This window comes from Salvia splendens, chromosome 9 (genome assembly GCF_004379255.2).
Source record: "Salvia splendens isolate huo1 chromosome 9, SspV2, whole genome shotgun sequence".
Taxonomy (NCBI): Eukaryota; Viridiplantae; Streptophyta; class Magnoliopsida; order Lamiales; family Lamiaceae; genus Salvia; species Salvia splendens.
In genome coordinates, this window is record NC_056040.1 from 17,307,190 (window position 1) to 17,324,998 (window position 17,809).

General features: G+C 41.3%; 2 protein-coding genes across 2 annotated transcripts; one reads left to right on the top strand and one right to left on the bottom strand.

Annotated features, from left to right (window-relative positions):
- Window positions 1-58: 58 nt before the first annotated feature.
- On the top strand, window positions 59-3,320 carry LOC121748801 (fatty acyl-CoA reductase 2, chloroplastic-like). Its single transcript, XM_042143326.1, has 9 exons — window positions 59-880; window positions 957-1,060; window positions 1,147-1,346; window positions 1,431-1,531; window positions 1,731-1,938; window positions 2,021-2,182; window positions 2,257-2,338; window positions 2,463-2,860; window positions 2,944-3,320. The coding sequence occupies exons 1-9, from the start codon at window positions 562-564 to the stop codon at window positions 3,104-3,106; spliced, it is 1,737 nt and encodes a 578-aa protein (XP_041999260.1). The 5' UTR covers window positions 59-561; the 3' UTR covers window positions 3,107-3,320.
- Window positions 3,321-3,767: 447 nt separating this feature from the next.
- LOC121748802 (lipid phosphate phosphatase delta-like) lies at window positions 3,768-6,515 on the bottom strand. Its single transcript, XM_042143327.1, has 8 exons — window positions 6,187-6,515; window positions 6,009-6,104; window positions 5,826-5,900; window positions 5,606-5,736; window positions 5,288-5,391; window positions 4,909-5,037; window positions 4,481-4,596; window positions 3,768-4,372 (listed from the first exon to the last, which is right to left on the bottom strand). The coding sequence occupies exons 1-8, from the start codon at window positions 6,349-6,351 to the stop codon at window positions 3,974-3,976; spliced, it is 1,215 nt and encodes a 404-aa protein (XP_041999261.1). The 5' UTR covers window positions 6,352-6,515; the 3' UTR covers window positions 3,768-3,973.
- Between the last annotated feature and the right edge of the window lie 11,294 nt (window positions 6,516-17,809).

A 17,809-nucleotide genomic window follows, 5' to 3' on the forward strand; every position in this document is an offset into this window, starting at 1 on the left:
GAAACCAGCAATTTACAACAAACTTTCACAAATTTCAAATGTCTTTAAAAAAATATTACAATCCTCAATATTTTCTAGTTTGTACAATCCTTCATCCAACATGATTAAAGATGAAGAATTTGCAATGACTACCCTATTAGTAGCAATGTGATTTTGTTGAGATTGAAAATTCAAGTCAGAACCTCACACCCTTTATTCTGGTTTCACTCGTGAAATATTTTGGTGTGTGAGACGTAAAAGAGAAATAATAAAAATAATCAACTTTCCACCAAATCAGTCATTTCCAAGTAAACGTGTGTGAAGAGGGGGTGGCAAAAAGAGAGCCTTCTTGTTATCCTCCTAATTCTCATCTCCACACTCCTTAAAATCATTAACAATTCATCAATTTCATTCACACCCCTCTTAATCTAACCAAACACACATCTTAAATAATAGTTTGTTGCAAGAAAAAATTAAGGGTAAAAAAAAGAAGAGTAGCTAACTTTGCAAACCTACCATTTCTCAACAAAAGAGCTTCATCTCACCTTGCATTCTTTTTAACTAATTTTCACCTGTGCAACAATGGAGGCTGTCTCTCTGAATTCCTCCATCTCCTATGGAGTTAAAGCTTCCAACTTCAACCACAGGCGGCTTTTGACACGCAGGCGGAGAAGCATGGTTTGCTGCCAAACTGGTAGCCATGCCATCAAGTCTACTGGGATCTCTTCGGTTCTCACAGAGACGTCGTCGGCTTTGATCAGCCAAGATCATGGGCCTGCGTTGATGGAAACCGGGAGCCTGGTCTTGAGCCCCAATGGCAAGGATGAAGGTATCGGCATTGTCAAATTTCTAAGAGGGAAGACCTTCCTCATCACTGGTGCAACTGGATTTCTTGGCAAAGGTATTGTTTTCTTACCTTCTCAGATTCTCAGAAACGTCATTTAATTCCTCTTGTTGTCCCTTGCATGAATTTTCAGTTCTCATCGAGAAAATGCTGCGAACGGCTCCTGATGTTCATAAGATATTTGTTCTGATCAAGGCCAAGAGCAAAGAAGCTGGGGCAGAGAGATTGAAAAACGAAGTACGGAGAGCTTTGCTTTCATATATATATCTCTCTCTTCGACTTCTTTTTCCTGCGTAAGCTTCTGAGATGTGTGTCTGTTGTAGATCATCAACGCCGAGCTGTTCAAGAATTTGAAACAAATTCATGGAAAATCATATCAAGCTTTCATGTTGAGTAAGTTAATTCCTGTGGTTGGGAATGTATGCGAAACTAATCTCGGATTAGACGAAGATGCAGCTGAGTTCATGACTAGAGAGGTTGATGTAATCATAAATTCTGCAGCAAATACCACTTTTGATGAAAGGTTATGAAATCCATACTAGTTGTTTTTCTCATCTAATTACAGGGTTTCTGATGATTTTTCAAGTAAATGATTTGATGATCTCAGGTATGATACAGCCCTTGACATAAACACACGCGGCCCGACTCGACTCATGAGCTTCGCGAAACAATGCCTGAAACTGAAGCTCTTCGTACAAGTATCGACAGGCAAGTAAAGAGTAGCTTAAACACTGTTATAAAACATCCAACCTAAGAGTATCCAACTTCTAACTAACTTCCTAAACTCATTCTAGCCTGTCTAAATTTGCATGTTATAGGTATATACCTAATAAGTTTTATCTATATTTTTCGCCGGGGGTTTAATGATGAAACTTAAACATGTTTTTTTTTGTTATATTCGTAACAGCTTATGTAAATGGACAAAGGCAAGGCAGAATTATGGAAAAGCCTTTCTGCATAGGTGAAACTATAGCAGGTGAAACTGTTAACGGAAATCATCAAATCTTACTTCCCAAATTGAGCGTTGAAGATGAAATAAAGATAGTTGTGGAAGCAAAGAAAACTCTTGGAAATGATTCACTGCTTCAGGCAATGAAAGAATTAGGACTGCAGAGGTAATCTCAATTTATCATGAAATATTAAAATCTCCTCAATACATTCCTATTAAGATAACAAAAACATGTGTGCTCTATCCAGGGCTAAGAAGTTTGGATGGCAAGATACGTACGTGTTCACAAAGGCTATGGGAGAAATGATGATAGATAATTTAAGGGGTGATGTACCAGTAGTTGTGATTAGACCCAGTGTCATCGAGAGCACGCACAAAGAACCATTCCCTGGATGGATGGAAGGAAACAGGTAAGTCTGATGAATAAAATTCTGCATTTCATTTTAGTTTTTAATGTTTACTAAACGACATATATGGCCACCAGAATGATGGATCCGATCATATTGCAATACGGAAAGGGGCAGCTCACAGGATTCCTTGTTGACCCCAATGGAGTTCTTGACGTAGTAAGTAGCCATGCTAAAGTTGATAAAAGTATATTAATTTCTTAGTAGTTTCCCTCAAAGAAGTCGAGATCTCTTACCTGTTTGGAACTTCAAGTCTGGCAACTGAAAAAATGACTTGCTTTAGGTTCCAGCGGATATGGTTGTTAACGCGACCTTAGCAGCAATGGCGAAGCACGGGGAAGTTGGGAAACCAGAGTGTAGCATCTATCAGGTTGCATCATCTGTTGTCAACCCATTAGTTTTCCGGGACCTAGCCAAACTGCTCCACGAGCACTTCAGTTCCTCACCCATCATGGATTCCACTGGGACTCCAGTTCATGTTCCAAAAATGAAGCTATTCAGCTCTATGGACGATTTCTCTGACCACTTGTGGAAGGATGCAATCAATAGAACCGGATTAGGAGCTCTGACCAATCTTGAGGGGAAGTTGTCCCAAAAGCTTGAATTCATCTGCAGAAAATCAGTGGAACAAGCAAAGTATCTAGCAAGTATCTATGAATCATACACATTCTACGGCGGAAGGTAAAATCAACTAAGTCTTGATGTTATACTGTGTTACTCTGATGCTGGATGATAATAAGAATAAACAATGTGTAAAATGGCAGGTTCGACAACAGAAATACCCAAAGATTGATGGGATGCATGTCGAAGGAAGAGAGACAACAGTTTGGATTCGAAGTCGAGAACATCAACTGGAAAGACTACATCATTAACGTGCACATTCCGGGGTTAAGGAGGCATGTCATGAAGGGAAGAGGCAACAGTTAATGCAGCTTCCGTCGAACAAAAGACTTATCATTAATTTCTGTAGCCAACTGTAAAAGAGTGTTTTCTTTTTCTCTATTTCTATTCATGTTTTATGCAATATCCACAAAGAGGAGGCCAGCAATTTGCCAGTTCATAAATATTTATAGAACAGTCACACATCCGTCTAGGATAAATTGTACTAATACATGCTTCAGTTTCTGCATTTCTGCCAAAACAATGGAATAATCACTGTTTTACAAGCTCAACATCGTTCCAGTAGCACGTAAGCTTTAGGCTTCGCCCGTTCAAATGAACAATAAATATAGCATCCTGAATATACATGCTGATGAAATAACTCACCAAAATTTCTAGAAAAAAAATGCTTTCACTAGATTATCAGGTAGGGAGTGGTTCCTGCAAACAAACTGTTACCAAAATCGTAGTTCAACAACAATACAGCAGCTTTGATTGAGAGAAGATGGACAAGCCAATGTTAGGTATTCAAATTTCTAGTGAAAACAGGTGAAAATATCATGATAATACAAAAGCAAGAAAAATAAACAGAATGCACCTTGGCTCTTGTTGATGGAGAATTCAGAACGATCAACTTCTCTTACGTATATGCCACAGATCTTCAGATGAAAGAGAGATTCCACAACAATAGGTTCCAAAAGTTTGATGCTAAACATAATATCAACTTCCACAGTAATGGATCATAAATGACAACAAAATTTGGAGATGTTTCTATACAATAAGAATATAGCAGTGCCAATATTTTTGATATACCCATACAGCCTAGTTAACCATCCACCACCACCCCTACCAGGGGAACCCAAAGAACAAATAAAGTAGAACGATGATAAACTAATATACATTGGTATTATGGTGTCACAATCCAATGTGAAGGAACATTGAAGGAACAAGGTCAACAACAGACCAGGCAAGACCAGCATACTGAAGGAGCCTGATGCCAGTATCAACATCGAACGACGTCTGCTTTGAGAACATTTTCTGGAGATAACCTGACTGCTTCAATACATCAGATTTCTTATCGGTTCCATTTAAGGTAGGTATATAGCTTGTCGATCTAACTGGGATTCCCAAAGCATTTGAAATAATTGGAAGAATCCATTTGGCAAGAGCCTTGCTACAGAACTTCACGAGAAGGATGGTCGGGATTCCTAGTAGTAGTCTACCCACAAAGGCAGGAAGCATAAGCTGAGGAGAGAAAACACGAGCAACATCCTCATGGTGAAACTGATGGAACGTCTGGTGGATTCCAATCACCTGGATCACACATTATCATGTTAACGATCCTAGCAAAAAGACTCAGGAGTTGATATTATAACATGCATTGAACAAAACTCTTACTAGAAATAGGAACACCACACTTACAATACCAAGGGAAACTCCATTGAAGGCAGTGTGATACTCAAAACTTGGTGTTGGAACTTCGGGAGTCGGGTATGCAAAGAGTAACAAGAAGCATAGAGCAGCCCAGAAAGATACAACTGCACAGGGAGAGACTTAGTTCTCAATAAACAACATGGAAAGCATTGGTGCATCATCCAAGCAGTAACCTTACAACCTAATGTCTATTAGAATTATCATTTCTCTAAATGTTCTGCCCTATCTCTATTAACTGACTCAACTTTTGATAATTAGGTGATACATGCTCCAGCATCTAGCAATTTATCTGATGTTGTTATACTCTCTTTCATTTTTGCGAGGTTACACATTCTTGCTGTTCTTTAAGTGACTACCAGTAATTTCCTCAAATCGACTGGTGGACATGCTCTGAAAAAGGGAACCATCACTCTTACCATTTTGACCATAAATTACGAAATTATCTATGTATTCTGACACAGAGAGCCAAACTGCCAGGATTCCTAGTCCCAAAGCCAGACCACCAATGATGTCGATCAAGCTGTGCATACCAAGGTATATCCTTCCTGTCAAACATAAATGTTAAGAGTGTGAACTTAAAAGAATGCAAAACATGGTCCCTAAGACTATAATTTTTGCATGTATTTCACATTGTTTGACATTACAATGAGCACCTATCTATATAAACATAAATAGTTAATAGAATGAAATCTCTCCAAAAGATGTTGTGATCTTTCATTGAAAGTCATTCATGATGCTCAACTAAAAGAAGCATTACAATTTAATTTGTAATTTTTCACGCTAAAAAAAACTCACCAAAACCGATGAGAACAACAACAAGACAAGCCATGATGATTCCCGCCACTCTAATAGAGAGATCGTTACTTTCAGTATAGTCAAGAATGTAGTGTAAAAGGTACCTGTATAAACACCCAATGAGATTAGCCAGCAGAGGATAGCCAATCTATGAGGCATTGGCATGTCAACGTGTAAAATTAACTTTTTGATCAAAGCAAACAGTTTGCTTCATATTTAAGAATCAGAACATATCCTTTTCTTCTTTTTCTAAGTTAGCATCGGGGCAATTTAAATGACAAATATACTTAGGAAACAAATGCAAGAAAACCTCAATACCCTGATAGACAGACAGTATTAAGACTGTGAGACGAAGGTAATCCGTATTCCATTGCATTATCTTCCTCGTCTTTGGTGGCTGTTACTCTTCTGACAGGCGGAGATCGGGGTCTAGGGGCTGAAACCACATCCTATAAGCCAGTAATCATAAATTGAATCAGAAACAGCCCCACAAATGATAGAAGGCACATCTAACTTCAAGGATAACAAAAGAAGTTACCTTTATGCAGTTTCCTGTATAGTCACAGAAAGCTATCAAGAGTGTCATTTGCCTAGCCAATTTGCAATGCCCAGTCTATATATAACACAGAACTAAAAGCATTAGCCCCCAAAAAGGAACTTTTCATACAAAACCAAACAGATAAACACAACCTTGCATATGAACGGGCGTGAGAGAGCTTACCCAGAAAAGGAGGGGAAGAAAGGCGGTATAAAAAGGCACAGAAACAACACAAGATAACCCAGAAAAAAATGCATCCAAACATCTGTGCTGGTATTTCTGCAAAAGCCCATAAAAAACCACTCAAAAATATAATCTTTACACATATTTCTTCAAGAAAAACACATCACAGATAACAAACCTGAATCTTTAGAATAATGGGAGTTCCAGAGATCACACGTTGACAGACCCATGGCTGTGTGCAAGATCTGAGCTTTTGAGTCACCTTCAATTTTGAAGAAATCATAATCCAAAGTGCTATTCCACATAATGAAATCACTTGCCACCCTGTTGTTATGCTCTCCATCTCTCTCTCTTTTTCTCCTCAATACACTATGTTGCTCAGTAAAAAGAGAGTGAGATTGAACAATAAAAGACGAATGAATCAATAATCCTGACGAAATTTCAAAGTGGCACAGAAATTGTCAGCATTTGAGATTCTATAAGGTGGACTTGGACCATGATATTCATTCTTTTTATAATTATTACTACAAGTATTTTAATTTTCCCCTTCCAATAATGGCTATATTTTTCTTTTAACACTGTTGCCTGGTGCTAGCTGGCAGATGGGCAAGTGGACTGAACCACATGAATTTAAGAAAAAAAAAAACTTCATCTGCATAAATTGCATCATCAATAATCAACGGTATAAAAAGAGTGAACTGCACCAAAAGGCCCTGACTTTTCGCCTTGTAACATCAGAGGCCCCTAACTTTTAAAAATACCACCATAGGGATCTGACAAAACATATAATCACAAATCGTGTATATTTTGCCATTTTTCGGACGAAAATGCCCAAATGGGGTGAATGGCAGTTTAGACCTTTTGATTGCATTAGGCTGCACCCCTATGACTGCATTTGCAGGTGCGGTCTTGTCAAGCACCTGTGTAATCATAATTCCATTTATATTTTTCAATTCTGTTTCATTATTTCTTCCCTCCATTTTCGTTTCATCTACCCCTTTCAAGTTCTACTCAAATTCTTCTTTCTCTCTCAAAACAGTATATGCGATTTTACCTTCTTCGGCATCGGGCAATTTAGGGGATTTCATATCTTCGCCAGCCGTTCGGGATCTCGAATTTAGTGGATTTCATCTGGATTTTGCTGAATTTAGGGTATCAAAGAGGGTTTTAGGCGATTTCCGTTGGAATTTTATTTTGCAATTGTTGGTTGATTTTTTTTGGTTGTATGGTTACTGTCGGGCATTTGAAAATTATTTTTGCAATTCTTGGTCGATTTGATTTTTGTATTGTCAAACTGAATTGAATTCAGGTCGTTACGCAATGTCTTCTTCTTCTTCTCAATCGTTCGGCTCAAGCTTCAATTGGAATTGGCCTCGTCCAGAAATTGTGAAGTGTAATCACGATCTTGAGGCCGAGCTCGTTACATCTAGGACGGCTGCTAACCCGGGTAGACGTTACTATCGCTGCCCTATATGGAAGGTTAAAACCATGTATTTTGATCGTGTTGTCCATTAATTTTGTTGGCATAAAGATTAATGAGAAATTATTATGCAGGACGATGACTGCAAGTTTTTTCGATGGTTTGATGCGAGTCTATCCCCAAGTCAAGACAGTTATTTTCAGAGAGTGAAACTTGAGCGAAACCAATTCGAAGCTGAACTTCGAAGCAAATCTCTACTCGAAGGTGTGCTGCACGAGAAATTGCGCTTGAAAACCGTGGAGTTTGAAGACTTGAAGCTACAACTGGGTATGAAAACTGAAGAGTGTGACGCATTGGCGGTGAAAATTGGTCAGATGGCAACAACTCTCCGACGCTTAAAAATCACAATCTTGTTCTTATGTATTGTAATTTTTCTACTGTTATAACAATGCTATGTCGTGTTCACTCCGTGGTTCATTTCTGAAATCACAAACTGAAATCCTGATCGACTACGCTTTGCTTTGTTGCTATTCATTTATGTCTGAAAGCCACGAATGAGGTTACACAACTATGACTGAAATCACAAACCATGTACACAAATGATTACTACCAAACTGAAATCACAATTGAAGTTACTCAAATATGATTGAAATCACAAACCATGTACACAAATGAATACTACCAAACTGAAATCACAAATGAAGTTACGCAAATATGATTGAAATCACAAACCATGTACACAAATGAATACTACCAAACTATCACTGAAATCACAAATGAAGTTACTCAAATATGATTGAAATCACAAAGCGACGTACGCTATCCACAAAAATATCACCACCAAAATTTTTCCACAGAACTTTACTTCCACCAAAATACTAGTCTGTTACAAAATAGTCTGTACCATACAAATCATACTATTCATATCATCACTGACACAAATTGTTCAACCCATCCGAAACAAACCAACGTTAATAAGTAAAGGCCATCAATCTTGATCACCGCGGCGGCCGCATCTCTGAGGATGAGTCCTTCTCCGACTGCTTGGTCTCGGATTCAAAACATTAGGCTGCAACAATTAATAGTGTAGTAAGTATACATGCTTAAGCACTGTGTACAATTACATTATATAGTTGCATATGCTTACTGCATAGTACCTCTCGGCGTTGGGGATTGTTTGACGATTCAGGTAAAGTACTGTCACCATGTTCACGCGAAGTCTCCCCAACCTGAGAACGGGCATCTGTCCGAGGATCATTGCTGCATGTCCTCCTATTATGACCTTCTAGACCGCACCGACGACATTTCATCACGAAGGTGCGACGCAATGACTCACCTCCATCTGCATGAAGACGAATCTGGGGCTCCTCACGTCTCAGTTTCTTTGGCCTACCACGCTGTCGCTTTGACCTCGGGGGCGCCATTTCCACTGAACCATCCGCAGTACTCTTCGGCCAACTGGCTACCCCATTGATGGGGTAGAGGACATTCTCGTACAGCATGATCATTGTTGACTTCAAATAGTATCGGGAAACGAATCGCGTCACGTCGTCGCCATTCTTGTTGATAGTTGCGATAGCATGCGTGCACGGGATTCCGGTTAGCTGCCACAATCTGCAAGAACAAGTAAAATCGCGCATGTTGACAACATATTGGCCAGACGGTCCAGACACTTGGTACGAAGACTGTCCGTTCCATGTAGCCCTCCACGATGAAGCCCTCGCGAACCACTTATCAACAAGCTCCTTGATAACATGCGGGACTGCGTGCTCGTAGCTTTTGATCCATTGGCCTCTGATCTGAATTCTTTCCATTTGACTTGTTCGAATGTCCTCCAACATGCTGATAATTGCTTTCTCGCGAGCCAATGCAATCTTCGAATTGAATGTCTCACAGATGTTGTTCAGGATCACATCACAACAGGTGTGTGGAGAGAAAAAGGTCTTGACCCACTTTTCTTTGGGAGCTACTCCAGAAAGCCACTGGTGTGCACTGGGATATTCGATTTGCAAAGCATCCATCAAAGCCACATACTGTTCGAGGGTGGTACTCGAGGCAATCTCCCACAACCGGTCTTTGAAATCTTCACCAACAAATCTCTTCTTAAAATTGTTGTATATGTGAACACAAAAGCGATGCTCGCTTTGTGGGAATTCCTCAGCAAGCAACTTTGCAAGGCCCTGATGCAACACAACAATACATTACCACAAAATCACAGTTCAGTACATAATTTATTAAACAAATTACAAATAAAAGTAAATCACATATCACGTACATGATAAAATATTGGAATAACGGATGGCCTACCTTTTGTTGGTCAGACATGAACACATAACGTGGCCCATTTGCATGCAAGTTTAGGTCATCGGCCAAGTACTCCACGAACCACTTCCACTGGACATAACTCTCGGCCTCAGTCACCGCCCAAGCAATCGGCCGCCAGCCATTGTTGGGATCAATCCCTATTGCTGTCATTAGCTGGCCTTTGTACATCCCTCGCAAGAAACAAGCGTCGAAGAAGATAATCAGGCGACATAACTCATTCCATCCTTTTTTCAGTGGCCCTAGACAGCAGTAAAACCTCATGAATCTCGGTCCAACGGCACCAGATTCCCTCATATTCTCATAATGTATATGAATGCTGGATTCAGGGTGCGTCCGCTCCAATTCGGCTTTATAGTAGAACAAGTGTCTGTATTGGGACGCCGTAGAGCCGAAAATGCCGTCCACTGCGTGCTCTCTGGCCCGATATGCCTTCATCCTACCTATCTTCAGGCCAAAATCTTCATCGACGCATTGCCGTATAGCTGCAAGCGGAATATGAGGGTTAGCTTTGATCTTTTCCATATAACGCTCCCCTAGCCACTTGGCCGTCAGCCACTTCGAATCCAATACTTGAGAGCATGTATTCGCGTGATCGCGTTGCATATTCAACACTACATAATCATGACCATTGTGTATTTCGTGCTTCCTCAAGTACACATACCAATCACATCCTTGCCCTTTACAAATCGCACGAATTTTGTCGCCGTCGTTTCTTTTCACGTGCACCCGCCTTCTTGACATTATTGCGTACTGCCTCAACACGTCATAAAAGAAATCTCTGTGCTTAAAAACATCACCAGGCTTCCACACGGGAAGCTCATTTCTGACGAACTTGAACGGGGTAAACTTTATGCCATTCTTCTTCAATGCCTCCAAACCCTCCAAATCCTGAAGGTCATCAACATCTTGTAGCTCGTCCGCAAGTTCTTCCTCGAAAAGTGGGTTGTTTGTCATGGTCCTCTTGTCCACATAGGGCGAAAACTTCCTCCGTCGTTTTCCCCCTGACCCCCCTGACCCATGCTCACCCGGCTGGGTTTCGCCTTCAGGATAGACTTCGCCATCACCCGGCTGCTGTACATGCTCTGGGTTCTGTCTCGCTTCTTGTTGTTGGAAAATGGATTCGTAATATGAGGTGAAAAGCTGCTCATCTCGGCACATGTTTGCCAACGAGATAAAATTGTCCAACTCATCATCTTCATTATCAGTCGTCGGTCCCTCATTATGTAGATGGCAGCCATCCGGAATGTACTCAAACGGCGGCTCCTGAGGTTCTACTCCAAGACCATCATGTACTTCCGGTCCACCCTGCACTTCAGGCACAACATGCACTTCGGGACCATCATGCACTTCCTGTCCACCGTGTTCCATGGATGGAGGTTCAAGTCCGGACATTATCAATTCATCCGGAATCTCCTCGATAATGGGTGCTTCCGACTGCACTTGACGTTGAGCTTCGGCTGAAAAATCCAGGGTCGGTTTGTACACATTATCGTCAACATGTTGAACATCTTCACTATGAGAAGATTGTCCCATCTGCTTTAACATAAATTCACAAATTAACACCATGCATACAATCATAAATCACAACTCAATTACAATAGGTTAGGTATGCACTAACCTCAGCCACGCTATCAACAGGGTCTACAATTGCATCGGTTTCATGATGCCCAATCTGAACAAATTATGAAATCACATATGAATACCAAACATAAACAACAAATCACAAACATGTACCACCGTCGTGTACTAACCTCTGCATGGCTAACCTGTTCACAAGTGTCTACAACCTCAGCCTCAGGTTGTATACCGTGTTCACCATGGCTAACCTGTTCATTAACGTCTTCAACCTCAACCTCAACTCCACATTCGCATTCATGGACATCTCCTTGTCCAACAACACCAACCACTGGTTCATTCCCTTCAACATCAAACACAACAGCTTCTGCTTGCTCTGCACTACGTGATGCAAATGCATCCATCAAATTCTTACGGGCAGCCTCCTCTTGCCTCTTCCATTCGCGATGTTTGTCTTCTAAACTCGTGGTCAAATACTCTTCAAACTCAAGATCCCTAGGGTACCACTCAAGCAACAGTAATGGTGCCGATGGTTTCCTCTGCTCCTCCTGGTGTTGTTTCTTCCTTTTCGGTTTACTCTTCGGCACAATTGGGTTCGGTTCGTCAAGTTCTTCAATGACCACAGTGGGTTTTTTACTAGCATTCATAAATTTTAGCAACTCCCCCGCTTCTTCTTTTCGCTTCTTCAGCAAGGGGGCGCCTGTGTTATCTCGACAACATATATGTGAACTAGCTTTGTGCTAGTAGCCGCGACTTTGAGAAAAGGACCCAGATGTGCATCGTCAATTATGGGCAGCAATGGGCCTCCTATTTCCACGCCACTACAACCAACACTGTACGTTGGATGAACGTAATAGTACTCACATATGAGCTTCCTATTGTAACCCAACCGCACTACCATGCCTGCCAGATCTACGAAATCGAACTGACGAATCCAGCAATAGTCAAAGAATGTCAATTGCCCCCCAACATACTTCTTCTTTCCATTGATTTCGAAGATTGACCCTCTGTGATGAAAACCGACGGAAAACATCCCGGGATGGTCCCCTGTTATGGTTTGTACAGAGTTAGCAAACGTCCAAATTTAAACCAACTTTTTTCACATATAAAGTCCTAAATCACAGTCCAAACAATTTCCCAAACGAGGACATCAAAACAGTTTCACAAATCAACCAATTTTTGGAGCCCTAAATCACAATCAAAAACCTTGAAACCAATTTTAAATTTGAACTTACTATATTCTTCTTCCGGATAGAAGAAATCAAGCAGAGGATCGCGAATGCTCCACGTTTCAGGGTCTACGTCGATTATCTCCGGTCCCCGACCCCTTCTACCGTGTCTAGGTGATGCCGGAGGTGATTGTGACGAAGACGATGGAGTCGCCGGCTTCTTTTTTTGCCTAGAAGAACTACGAGCGAAGGACGCTCCAGCAGCACTTCGTCTCCGTTTTGGAGCCATTGATGAAAAGGATTAAAATGGCGTGAAATGCAGAGGCGATAGGCAGAGGCTAATTATTTTGGCGAAATGGCAAATTGATGAAGTGAAGGTGGAATTGGAGGGAAAAAATATAGAGAAGCCTGGCGAAATGTTTTGGAATGGCAAAAATTTGTGAAATTTCAATGCTGGTCCGATTGCAATTCATGCGTGTGAAAATAATAGGGGACAACAAGCAATGCAACCTGTCACACCAATTGCAATTCGATGTCCCGTCAACAGTGCTGCAGCTGACACAGCACTGACGGCCATGCAAAAGCCCGATTTTGCCCTTACAGGCCCTGAGGGTCTAATGGTCCGAAAAAACACGATTTGTGATTATATGTTTTGTCAGATCCCTGTGGTGGTATTTTTAAAAGTTAGGGGCCTCTGATGTTACAAGGCGAAAAGTCAGGACCCTTTGGTGCAGTTCACTCATATAAAAATCATGGTTTTCCATTCCCAGCTTGTGCGGTAATTTCAGATTAATGATCGATACATTACAAAATAAATATTACTTCATCCGTCTCTAAATATTTGTCATATTTCAAGAATGTAAATTTGCCAGCTGAACGTGGAGTACTATAAACTTTCTTTCTTATGTCTTGAATTTTATTGCATGGAAAATGTGTCACAACCTAATTTTTTAAATAATTTAATATCCACAACAGGTATGCAGTAACACTTTCCTTTCTTTGTGTTATGTCTTTAAAAAAATTGTCACAACCTATTTTTTGCAATAAATTAATATTCAAACCTACACTAATTACTAATAAAAACACTAAGACCCTCAATTTTAATTTTTAAAGCAAAAGACTCTAGGCAGTGCGACATAGACATCCGTCACCACCGTGTCCTAGACCATCTTTGCAAGTTGCTAGCCCAAATGTTAAACTTTGACCTTTTACTTTCAAAATTCTCTATTAAACACGCATGAGTCTTAAGAGCATCCACAACCGTGCTCTTGCCAACGGCATGTTTGTGGGTCCGGCCCCACTTTTTCTGTCTGCTCTCTGGCAAGAGCACAACACCCACGGCTGTGCTCTTCCGCAAGGACGAGCACAATTAATTTAAAATTCAATTAAACAAAAACATTTCCATAATACTAAAATTCATTAAAAAAAACCTAAATAATATTACAAATATCAAATAAAATAAAAACAACATAATTAAAATCCTAAAAATTAAAAATTACATAATTAAAATACTAAAAATTAAAAAAACCACTACTCCCTCCTGGTCCCGATTGATGTAGCGGCGAGTTGATCTAGTTCGTTGAGGAGGAGGAGCGGGGGTATTCGCCGCGACATATGCTTCGTAAGCGGCACGATGTTGTTCGTAGTATTCTTGTTCTTCGCGCTTCGCTTCCGACATGAGATGGGTGAAATCCATTTGAGGTTTTGAGGGAGGGATGAATGTGTTGATAGTTTGTATGAGAATTATGAATGAGAGATGAATGAGAGATGGTTTGATGTGATAAATGGATGATGAATGTGTGTATTTATAGATGATTTTTGGGGGGGGGGGGAAATAAAAAAATTCCAAAAAATCCAGAAAAATGGGCAAAAAAACGACAATATTTTTGGGATTTGGAAAATAAATATTTTTTTTAATCATTATTTATAATTAAATAACGAATTTTAAATAAAAAAATATATTCAAAGGCAACCCTTGGGAGCGTCAAGGGTCCAGCTGCTACGGGAATCAACCTAGAACGGCGACTTCATGGGATAACCCAGCCTTTCGGCATGAGATTCACGATGGGGGACATCTGCCCGCGTGGGATGGCCCGTGGGGCAGACACGACAGGGCCGGTTATTCCGAACCCTCACGTTATGATCATCGCTCAGAGAAACCACGATATGAGGAGATGAAGCCGCCGTGCTTCGACGGGTCTGATGCAGTCAATTGGATATCGCGCGTGCCGGTGGTGGTAGGCGAGGCTAATGAGTACGGATGCTATGGCCATGGCTCCGCTCACATCCATTTTCCTAAATTGGAGTGCAATCTGAATAGTGATGTGTGCGGGAATGCGCGTGAAGTGAATAAACAAAAATGGGAAGACTCTTATTCAATGAGTTGTGTGACGCAGATGGAGTATTCATATGATAACGCGAGAGATTTTGTTTTTTCGGAATGCCGAGTGGCGGAAGAAGATCGTTGTGATGAATGGGAAAGAGTACATTCCACGGACTCTATATTTGAGACAAAAGCAAAGGAGGTCTTAGTTCGTGATGTGGCTACTTCAGATACAGAAGATGTAACTATCCCGACCAGTGGCTTGCCAGTAATTCAAGATGAAGATGTTCATGTGTCGAAGAATGTCGTTGAGGCTCGGGATGAGGCAGAGCCGGTGATTGGAAGCCCCACCATAATTGGTGACGCAACAAAGAAATCGCCTGCTCCTATTGCAATGCAGCTCAAGGTATTGACTGCAACTTTATCGCGGTTTCCGGCTTCGCTTTTTGTGCCATTCCTCGAAGGGAAGAAGGTTTTTGAGCCATTCATCGATATGTCATCCATGGCAGGCATCGAGCCTCACTCGGTGAATGTTTATGGGAATATTGAAGGAAGTCGTTTAATTATTCGGTGGGCATTTGATCCGGGGGGAGTTATCTCGCCAAAGCTGTTCAGTGGGGGGTTATTCTCGCAGTGCCGTGGTTCCCACCTTGAGGACAAGGTGGATTTTAACCGCGGGGGAGTTGATACGAGAATATCTCTACAAATATCCCCAAATCTCTCTTATTTAGTTTAGCATTGATTTAGCATATCCTTTCATATATTCGTAGTATCTTTATTTCTTATTCCCTAAGTCAGAGTAGTCTTATAAATAGGAGATATTGTATTCTTCTATTCCATTCAAGAAATATCAATTTATCTTTTATCGTCACTTTATCTTTTATCGTCTTCTTTATTTTCTCGCAACCCTAGTTTGGAGCTGATCCCGGGGAAAGCCCGAGACGTCCACTTTTATTTTCTCGCCGTCGACCACCCGTCGACGTTGATATCTTGTTAAGGGAAATTGTAATAATGGAGTGCTCATTTCAGTTGGAAGAAGCTCGGCTAGAAAGGAGTTCGGTAAGCTCGGCTTACCGAGCTGGAACTAGCCTGGTACTAGCCGAGAAGAAGAAGAAGAAGAAGGCAGATGTCGGTAAGCTCAGCGGTAAGGAAGCTCGGTATGGAAGCTCGGTATGGAAGCTCGGCGTTGAGCTGGAATGAGCCGAGAAGGAAGAGCTCGGTTGTAAGCCGAGAAGGAAGAGCTCGGTTGTAAGCCGAGAATGAGTTCGGTCTTGAACCGAGGAAGGAGTTCGGACTTGAACCGAGAAGGTAGAAGCAACCTAGCCGAACTAGCCGTTGGAGCAGCAGTTAGTTAGCTGAGATATAGCGGTTATTCTTCTTGCTTTCTTGATTCTTCTTGTAGTTGGTTAGTAGCAGTTGCTACGTGATTATAGAGCTTTAAATAGCTCACCATGTATGTAGTTTAGAATAGAGTTTAATCAATAAAGAGTTTTCCAGTTTTCTCTCCAAGATTATCATCTTCAATACTCAAAGTGTGAGTGTGTGTGTTTCCTGCATTGTGTGATCTCATACAACAGTGAGTGTGTGTGTGATCTTATTGAGTGTGTGAAAGCCTTGTGTGCGTAAATCCCAACAAGTGGCGCCGTCTGTGGGAAAGGGATATTGAAGCTGATTTGCAGAGGATCAAACGGTTTCAGAGATGGCAGCAAGGCTTGATGCAGAGAAGTTCACAGGCAAGAATGATTATGGCCTGTGGAAGATGAAGATGAAGGCGGTTTTAATTCAACAAGGCTTGGCGGCAGTTCTTGCAAAACCAGATGAGAAAGGAAAGGCTCCAGTGCTTGATGAAAAAGCTCAGGCAAAGATGGAGGAGATGCAGCTCAAGGCACATTCTGCAGTGATTCTGTGCCTTGGAGATAAGGTCTTGAGGGAAGTTCAAGAAGCCAAGACTGCGGTGGAGATCTTGGACAAGTTAGATGAAGTTTACTTGGCCAAATCCTTGGCTAACCGGCTGTATCTCAAGAAGAGGCTGTATGCCTATAGTTTTTCTGGAGATAGGTCCATCATTGAGCAGCTAGAGGAGTTCAACAAGATCATTGATGACCTGGGATCTGTTGATGTCAAGATCTCAGATGAGGATAAGGCCATTCTCACATTGAATGCCTTGCCTAGCTCGTATGACCAGCTAAGTGATGCAATTATCTATGGCAGAGATAAACCTATCACCTATGCAGAAGTCTATTCAGCCTTGATGGCCAAAGAACTCCAGAAGACAGCCAACAGAGGCTCTGCAAGCTCCAATGTTCAAGCTGCAGAGGCCTTGAATGTGAAGAAGTTCAAGAAGCAGAACTTCAAGAAGAAGTTTGAGGGCCCTAAACCCTCAAGTTCAGATGCTCAGAAGGAAACCAGAGCTTGCTATTGGTGCAAGAAACCTGGACATTTGAAGAAAGATTGTCATGCATGGAAGAGAAAGATGGCCTCAGAGGGACACAATCAATCTGATTGTGTGGAGAGTGCTGATCCCCCGGCTCAACTCATGAATATCAGTGACAGTGGGGTCAGTCATAGGTGGATTATGGACTCGGGGTGCAGCTTCCATATGTGCCCCAATAGAAGCTGGTTTCATGATCTTCAAGAAGCATCGGGTACGGTTGTTCTTGGTAATAACCACATTTGTCAGATCAAAGGAATAGGGAAGGTAAAGCTAAGCCTACAAGATGGCTCTATAAAGATCCTAACTGGGGTGAGGTATATTCCAGAAGTAAAGAGGAACCTCATCTCATTGGGAATGCTGGAACAGAAAGGGTTCACCATATTGATGAGTCAAGGAAAATTGTTTGTGAAATCTGGAGATGCAGTGATGATGGAGGCTGACAGAGAGCATATTCTCTATTATCTGAAGGCTAAGGCTGTTGATGGAGAAAGCAATGCAGTGTCAGATGATTCCATAATGCTATGGCACAAGAGATTGGGCCACCCAGCCGAAGGA

Excerpts from the sequence above, each read along its gene's own strand:
- LOC121748801 (XM_042143326.1), top strand. The coding sequence starts at position 562 with ATGGAGGCTGTCTCTCTGAATTCCTCCATCTCCTATGGAGTTAAAGCT. Across the intron at positions 881-956 it reads AACTGGATTTCTTGGCAAAG|TTCTCATCGAGAAAATGCTG; the intron begins GTATTGTTTTCT and ends ATGAATTTTCAG. Across the intron at positions 1,532-1,730 it reads CTTCGTACAAGTATCGACAG|CTTATGTAAATGGACAAAGG; the intron begins GCAAGTAAAGAG and ends TATTCGTAACAG.
- LOC121748802 (XM_042143327.1), bottom strand. The coding sequence starts at position 6,351 with ATGGAGAGCATAACAACAGGGTGGCAAGTGATTTCATTATGTGGAATA. Across the intron at positions 5,901-6,008 it reads TTCTTCCCCTCCTTTTCTGG|ACTGGGCATTGCAAATTGGC; the intron begins GTAAGCTCTCTC and ends TGTTATATATAG. Across the intron at positions 5,392-5,605 it reads AATACTGTCTGTCTATCAGG|GTACCTTTTACACTACATTC; the intron begins GTATTGAGGTTT and ends GTGTTTATACAG.